Below are 7516 nucleotides of genomic sequence, written 5' to 3'. Positions count from 1 at the left end.
GCCCTGCTCTCTTCCCAGGCTTTCATGAGCAATAAATCCATGGATGTGGACTAAAACTCTGCTCCTTGCTCAGCCCTTGATTGGAATGTACCAACCCTTGTGAACAGTGCTCCAATCAGGCAAAGCTGCAGAGGACATTGCCTCTCCTCACCCACATTTCATCACCTCCTGCAGCCCAGTGCCTCCAGTGCTGGTCCCAGGGGAGAGCCAGGAGGCAAAGCAGCCAACTGGGGAGGCAGGCATAGGGCAGCACCTCAGGAGGTCACGGCCACTGTGAACCTTTGCAGGGCAGATGGAGACAAACAACCTGTGTTTATTGCACCCCTTGGTCCTGCCCACAGTGGCACTCAGCCAGAGCCTCTCAGCCCCTCACTGTGAGGGCAGCCATGCAGAGGGCCAGGAGGGCCAGCAGGGGCTGTGGGGAGCACCGTGTGCCATGGGAGGCCCTGCGGGCTGCCCTGCACCCAGGCTCTGTGGCATAGGGCTCAAGGCAGGCGGCGTAGGCCATGGCATGGGCAATGTAGTGCTGCTCCTGCACACCGTGGAAGAGGTGGGCCATGGGGCCCTGGGCCAGCACCACCACGTCTTCCCCACTGTGAGTCTCTGTCTCCAGGGGCACAGCTGCCTGCTGTCTGTAGTCCTTGTCCTCTGCAGGGGGAAGAGGAGAAATGAGGCTGGGGGTCTGGCTCGCTGACATGTCACAGAGCTGGAGGCACAGCTCCCATCACTCTCGAATCAGTCTGATTTCTGCAATGGGGTGTTGGGGGGGGTGTGATTGGGGGTGGGGGTGTGATGAGTCTGAGTGGACAGGGTGTATGAGGGGCCGGCGTGTGTGTGAGGGCTGCAGGTTTCAGCAGCCGTCCGGGAAAGCAAAGGGGGCAGGGGGAGATGGGGAGGAAGGCTGGAGGTGCCCATGGCTGTGCAGGCAGCGCTGCGGCTTTGTGAGTGGAGGGGGGCTGGTGAAGTGAGTTGCGGGAGCTGAGCCAGAGAGAGAGAAGGAGAGGGTGCGTGTTTGTGTGTGTGCATAGAGCAGAGGTAAAATGGGTGGTGCCTGAGTAGGGATGTGAGCATCCATAGGTGTGTGTGCAGAAGGGAAAGTTACCTGCGTGCTTATGTGTGTGTGTGTGTGAGGGTGCAGGTATGTGCAAGTGTACTCAGGTGTGTGTTTGGCTTGGAGGCTGTACCTGTGGTTACAGCACAGCAGGACTGTGTGTGAAAAGTGAGGGCATCCGTGCAGTTCACCATGCAGGCTGCAGCACAGCAGTGGGGCCGGTCTGGGGCAGGTGGGAAACACCAGGGAGCAGGGATGGGGCAGAGAGTAGTGGCAGCACAAGGCAGTCTGTGAGGCAGCCTATGTGCCAGTCAGGCCATGGAGCAGGGGCCTGCTCTCTGCCCAGCACTCCCAGCCTGTTGCATGCTGCCTGCTGCAGCTGCAGCAGCCCCTAGCAGGAGGGAAACTGAGGCAGCAATGTGCCCGTTCCTGGGGCTGCTCCAGCACATTGCCATCCTTGGGCTCCAGGGACACCAGGGCCACTCTGCAATACGGGGAAAGCAAGGGGTGCCTGGCCCAGCACAGGGTCCCACCCCTGCTCACCCACTGCCCATCTCTTGCCCCAGATCTACCAGGATGGGCTGACCCTGCCCAAACGGACCCTCTACCTGGGGCAGGATGAGGAGAGCGAGAAGGTGAGGGGGGCACAGCGACGCCTTGGGGACACCAGGAGAGGGAGCAGCAACCAGCATGGTTGGCAGACAGAGGGCACCCCACTGCCAGCAGTGCTGCAGACTGGGGCGCCACAGGACAATGGGGGGTGGCCCTGAGCATCCCTTCCCTGCTGCCTGCTGGGAGGCTGGAAAGCCTGGAGGCAGTACCCTCCAGCGTGGCATGGAGTGGGGGTCCCCATGCCCCCCAACAGTGCCTGCCCTGGCAGCTCAAGTGGAAGCGCTTGCTGGACCGCATCTTCCATGACAACTTCTCGGAGGAGGAGGAGGTGGTGCTGCTGGCCACCGACTACATGCACAAGGTGTCCAACCTCATCCGTGTGACACCCAGCAGGTGAGGGGGGCTGGCACCCCCTGTGCCCTCGGCACCTTTCCCAGCCTAGCAGGGGACACAAGACAGCTGTGCCTGGAACCTCTCACTATCACCCTCCTCCTGGTGCTGGAAGGCCGGGCTGGGCACAGGAAATCTGGGAAAGCTTGTGGGAAAGGCACTGTTGTGAGCCCCGCAGCATCCCGGTCGTGCCTGGACGCCTGCTGAGGCACTCACGCCAGAGGTGACCAGACTCATCGCACAGCAGGGAGGGACGTGGTGCCAGCCTGCCCCTGTGCCCCACCAGCCATGGCCCCCTGTGTCCCTGAGCACAAGTGTCCCCATCGTGGCACATGCTCCCACCCTCCCCTGTGCCTGGGGACATGCTGAGGGCCACTCCTGTCCCTGTCACAGGATCCTTCACAACTACATGCTGTGGCGCATTGTGGTGGTGCTGAGCGAGCACCTCTCCACGCCCTTCCGCGATGCCATCCACGAGCTCTCCAAGGAGATGGAGGGCAATGAGAAGCAGCTGGAGCCGGGTAAGATCTGCCTGAGCCAGGCCAACAAGCACTTTGGAATGGCCCTGGGAGTTCTCTTCGCTGACATGGAGGGGCTCGAATTTGCCTACTACGTAAGTGTCCCCCCAGCCTGGCTGTCACAGCCATGGGCAGTGCTTATGCCAGCCCAATTGACAGGAGATGCCCCAAACCCTCCTTACTCCCTGCAGCAAGGGGCGGTCAGGATAGTGATTGCTGGTTACTGGGGGCTTGGGAATGGGTCCAGGGTGGGTTTGGGGGAGTACCCAGGCCATGATGAGGGCACCCCTTGTTCTCCAGGCCTACCAGAAATGGGTGAGGGAGCACGGCCCCGAGCACCCCCTGCACCACATGAAATACACACACGACCAGCTCTTCTTCATCGCCTTTGCCCAGGTGAGCCCCTCTCCTCCTCACATGGAACAGCTGTTGGAGCAGGAGGGTCACCTTGTGTGGGGCCAGCAGCCCAAAGGGATGGGGAGAGAGCCCTGTGGGACCCAGGGCCAATGTCCCAGGAGCCAATGTCCTAGCCCAGGAGCTGGGCTAGGCTGCATCTTCAGGTCCTGGGCTCAGTATACAGAGCTCAGCCCTGAAGGAGCACCCCACACTGTCCTGTTTTTCCTGTGGACCATACAATAACAAATTAGTGTGTCCACCATGACTTCCAGAGGATCCAACGTGACAAATATATTGGATCCCAAAATTCTAGGAAACCCTGCAGCCAGGCAGCTTACAGTCAAGGCAGGGGGAGGACTTCACTGTCTCCAAGGGGCTGCCCCATGTCAAAAGCCTCCCCTGCACGGTGCCCTCCCCATGCCAGTCCCCATGTCCATGCACCAGCCCTGCCGAGGTGGGCACAGCGGTGCAGCTGGGCCGGGCGATGCCAGCCTGCCTGGGAGCGCAAGCACTCGGACACTGCTGTATTTTCTGCTGCTGTTTCTGGTCAATAAAGCACTGGATATGCTGGGTGGCTGCCAGGTGCCATGGCCAGGGCATGGAAGCAGTGGGCAGCATCCCCAGCCCTGCCCACCTGGCACAGGCACCCCCATTCCACAAACACGCCTGTCCCACCAGTGTCACACTGCGAGTTTATTTAAGCCCCCACTGCCCGGGATTTGGTGTCCCCATGGCTGCTGCAGCCAGAGCAGAGATGCTTCAGAAAGCAGCCTGCAGGTGCCCCATCGTGGGGAGGGAGGGGAAGGTGAGTCTGTCCCATAGGGTGCCCTAGGAACACGGGATCAGTGGAAGAGGGGCAGAAGGAGGGCAGGCAGGAGCAGGGCCAGGAGGGTGCTGCGGGCGCTGGGGCCAGAGTTCCGCTGGCGGCAGTCAGTGTAGGGCTCGATGCAGGCGGCGTAGGCCATGGCATGGGCTACATAGGTCTGCTCCTGCACACCATGGAAGAGGTGGGCCATGGGGCCCTTGGCCAGGATGGCCACGTCCTCACCACCATGGGTCTCCGACTTTAGTGGTACAGCCGCCTGTGGCTGGTAATCAAACTGCACTGGGTAGGGGAGAGAAGGAGGTGAGGGGAGGCGATGATGGCCCCCAGGCCCACCCCACCACCCAAGCCATGGTCTCTGTGTCCTCACTGGCTGTTTCCGGGTCCACGTTGGGCCGGTCAGGGCCGGGGTATCCTGGCCCATTCCCATAGAGGAGCGATGTGTAGTACTTCCCGTCACTGGCTGTCGTAGGCGCCAGACCTAGGGAAAGGGCAGTGGAGGAGGAAGATGAGGAAGATCAGCCAAGGAGCACCCATATCATCCCTCTGGTCATAGTCTGGGTGCCACAGGGCTGGCAGTACGCAGGACAGGGCAGAGCCCCACCAAAGATGGAGGAGCCACGCAGGGTGTAGCCACCGAAAGTGAAGACGTGCGAGTGGTCAGCGGTGACGACGGTGAGGGTGTCAGCCTCGTCTGTCATGGTGCCTGCCCGCTCAATGGCACAGTCGAACTCCACCGCCTCTGTCAGTGCCTTATGGGGTGAACCTTCATGGTGGCCCCGGTCGATTCTGCCACCTGCAGATGGGCACCCACGGTGGGCTGGAATCCTACAGCAGCACGCACACCTCCTACCCCCACCCTACAGCCCTCTCTCACTGGCCCCAGGAACATGAGCCCCAACTTATCTTCCACAAAGAGGTAGAAGCCATTGGGGTTCCTGCTCAGGACGGTGATGGCTGCCTCTGTCATCTCGGTGAGTGATGGGTCCAGGGTGGTGTTACGCACCATGTTGTACTTCGTGTCCACGGGTTCAAAGAGACCTGTGAGGGAATGTGTTGGGGACAGCATCAGTGCCTGAGTGTCCCAGCGCCTGTTGGGTCCTGGCACAGGGGTCATTTGTTACCCATCAAATACTTCACGTTGGGGTCGGCAGCAGCTGCCAGCATCTCTGTCCTGTTCCAGGCGTAGCGGGCACCCTGTGGGCAAATTCCCAGGGGGTTAGTGGGTGCCTGGCCCTGTGCCGGGGGCAGTGGGCAGAGGAGCGTCCCCGATGCGTCACGCACCGGCCGTGCCTCCAGCCACATGTCGATGAGGTTGTTGCCATCCTCACGTATCCCATTCTGGCTGCTGTCGGCGGGGTACTCAGGGTCCGGCGTCCCCACGGGGGTCATGTATATCCGACCACCACCCAGAATCACCTGGAGGGGACAAGGTGGACGAAGCGTTAGTGGGGGTGCCCTGAGAGGGGTCTGTCCCTGCCCTCCTCTTCCTGTGTGCAGTGCTCACGTTGATGTCGACGTTGTGGACCAGCTGCCAGGCGATGTCCTTGCAGCCCTGCTGCCGCGCCTCCTGGGGCATGCTGGCATCCGCGTACCAGTTCCGGTCCACGACGTGAGCGTAGGTTCCCGAGGGCGACGCGTGCTGCACCCGCGTCGTGGTCACGATGCCCACCGCCTTCCCTGCCAAACGCCGCTCATCAGGCCCCACCGAGGGCAACACAGGGTCCCCACCACCAAGCTATGGGATTCCCCGCTGGGGGGAACCCCCCCGGTGTGGTGCCCCTGGTCCCCCAGGGTCCCCCCAGCCCTGCATCCCCCGTTACCAGCTTTGCGGGCTCGCTCCATCACTGAGATCACCTCGTTGCCGAACGTGGTGCTGCACTCTGCGTGCCGCGCGGCTGCGCTCACCCCTATGGTCTTGTAGTTGCCCTTCACCCCGCAGAGATAGGCTGTGCCTGTCCCTGCACTGTCAGGTACATGTCTGTCCACATTGTAGGTCTGCCAAGGATAGAGGGACTCAGGGCAGGGGCCTCCAGTGTGGTCTCCTTGTGGCACCCTTTGCCATAATTATTCATTCACGCATGAACACATGTGGGATGGGGAGCAAACAAATACACAACTGCCAGGGCTGCACATATGGGATAACCATTGCCCCAAGCCCAAGATTACCACAGCCCCTTTCCAGCATGCTGGAATGTTACCTTAGACAGAGCCATGTAGGGGAAAGCATCCAGGGCAAGAGGGGTCTCAGGGCCAAGCTTCCCCTGCTGCTGTGCCTTGAGGATGCGCGTGGCTGTGATGGTGGGGACCCCGAATCCTGGGCAGAAAGAGGGTCCTGGTCACCCTCTGGACCAGGTGCCCTACACACATCCCACTCAGCAGAGTACTGGCCATGTCAGTACTGGCCTGCTTGCCGGGGTGCCAGCTGGACTCACCATCCCCGAGGAAAATGATGAGGTTTTTGGCTTCCTGTATCCTGGGCTGGAGTTTGAAGGAGGCATCAATGGCTGCAGCTGCCTGCTTGTACCAGAAGGATGGATTCTCCTCCTCCGCTGGGACAGTGCAAACGCCCATCAGTTCCAGCACAACAGCACCAGCATCACTGGGGCACCCCTGAGGGGTACCCAGACCCCAGGGGTACTTGTTCCCTGCTCACTCCCGTGCTGGGGCCTCCTCTCACATGGACCAAGTGGTTCAGGGGCTCTTTGGGGTGGGGGGAGACCGTGCAGGCTTGCAGCGACTGCCTGGCCCCAGGGTCCTGGGGCAGGGAACAAGGGGGGACAGCAAAACCAGACACGATGGGGAGTTATCTGGTGAGTGGGATAGAGCCAAATCCATGGTAGGGAGCGGTGACAGAGGATACAGGCGCTTGCCCCAGAGCAGCCCCCAGCACAGAAGCAAGCAAAAACCTGGGGTGAATACTGGTTCAAAACCCTGAGAAGGGCAGAGGTGACTAAGCCCCGTTAATTCTTGTTCAGCTGGGCAGCCCCAGCTCCCCTCCCCAGGCCCTCCTTGGGGCCAGCCAGGCTGACACCCTGCTTCCCTGGGCACCCACCCCAGCCAGCCGGGCACCCAGCCCCGTCCTTGTCCCCACCTGGGATGACAGCGGTGCTGAACCCTGCGCAGAGGCAGAGGGTGAGGGATGCCAGCAGCTGCATGGTGAGATCTGACAGGCCAACGCTGCTGGCAGTGTCTGTAAATCCAGCAGATGTGGGAGGGACTTTGGACAGGGATCAGCCCTAGCAGGGTGTGTGGAGGTGTGTGTCACCACATCTCTGCTGAGTGCAAAGGCCGTGGCCTGGGCTTGTGTCACCTCCTTGGCACAAGGTCCTGTGCCTGCTGGGCACAGATGGGCTTGGGGCACAGGCCGATGCAGGGACAAGAGGAAATGCAGTGCGGGCAGGAAATGCTGCCCTGGGCACGGTGCTGTGGTGCCAGGCAGGGCAATGCCCTGTCCCAGGCTGCCATGGGCAGCTCTGAGCTGGGACAATGGTGGGTATGGGGAGCACCTGGGGTCACTTGTGCGCCGAGTGCCCTGCTCTCTTCCCAGGCTTTCATGAGCAATAAATCCATGGATGTGGACTAAAATTCTGCTCCTTGCTCAGCCCTTGATTGGAATGTACCAACCCTTGTGAACAGTGCTCCAATCAGGCAAAGCTGCAGAGGACATTGCCTCTCCTCACCCACATTTCATCACCTCCTGCAGCCCAGTGCCTCCAGTGCTGG

At 61.1% G+C, this 7516-nt stretch overlaps 3 protein-coding genes across 4 annotated transcripts; 1 reads left to right on the top strand and 2 right to left on the bottom strand.

Annotated features, from left to right (window-relative positions):
* Positions 1-293: 293 nt before the first annotated feature.
* On the bottom strand, positions 294-733 carry LOC132331795 (alkaline phosphatase, germ cell type-like). The gene has a single exon (XM_059855614.1). The coding sequence runs from the start codon at positions 695-697 to the stop codon at positions 362-364; it is 336 nt and encodes a 111-aa protein (XP_059711597.1). The 5' UTR covers positions 698-733; the 3' UTR covers positions 294-361.
* Positions 734-913: 180 nt separating this feature from the next.
* On the top strand, positions 914-3101 carry LOC132332002 (endothelin-converting enzyme-like 1). The gene is made up of 6 exons (XM_059855994.1): positions 914-964; positions 1618-1686; positions 1932-2056; positions 2447-2666; positions 2872-2967; positions 3087-3101. The coding sequence occupies exons 1-6, from the start codon at positions 914-916 to the stop codon at positions 3099-3101; spliced, it is 576 nt and encodes a 191-aa protein (XP_059711977.1).
* A 544-nt stretch (positions 3102-3645) lies between these two features.
* On the bottom strand, positions 3646-7349 carry LOC132331794 (intestinal-type alkaline phosphatase-like). Of its 2 annotated transcripts, none has more exons than XM_059855612.1 (11): positions 6885-7345; positions 6226-6342; positions 5992-6107; positions 5614-5788; positions 5298-5470; positions 5075-5209; positions 4915-4987; positions 4699-4831; positions 4395-4588; positions 4161-4271; positions 3646-4072 (listed from the first exon to the last, which is right to left on the bottom strand). In XM_059855612.1, the coding sequence occupies exons 1-11, from the start codon at positions 6946-6948 to the stop codon at positions 3810-3812; spliced, it is 1554 nt and encodes a 517-aa protein (XP_059711595.1). In that variant the 5' UTR covers positions 6949-7345; the 3' UTR covers positions 3646-3809. The 2 variants fall into 2 exon arrangements, with proteins under 2 accessions (XP_059711595.1, XP_059711596.1); XM_059855613.1 differs by having other exon boundaries at positions 3927-4067; positions 6885-7349.
* Between the last annotated feature and the right edge of the window lie 167 nt (positions 7350-7516).

This window comes from Haemorhous mexicanus, chromosome 10 (assembly GCF_027477595.1).
Source record: "Haemorhous mexicanus isolate bHaeMex1 chromosome 10, bHaeMex1.pri, whole genome shotgun sequence".
NCBI classification, from domain to species: Eukaryota; Metazoa; Chordata; class Aves; order Passeriformes; family Fringillidae; genus Haemorhous; species Haemorhous mexicanus.
The sequence above is the reverse complement of the archived record's forward strand: the minus strand, read 5'-3'. Positions and strand labels throughout refer to the sequence as shown.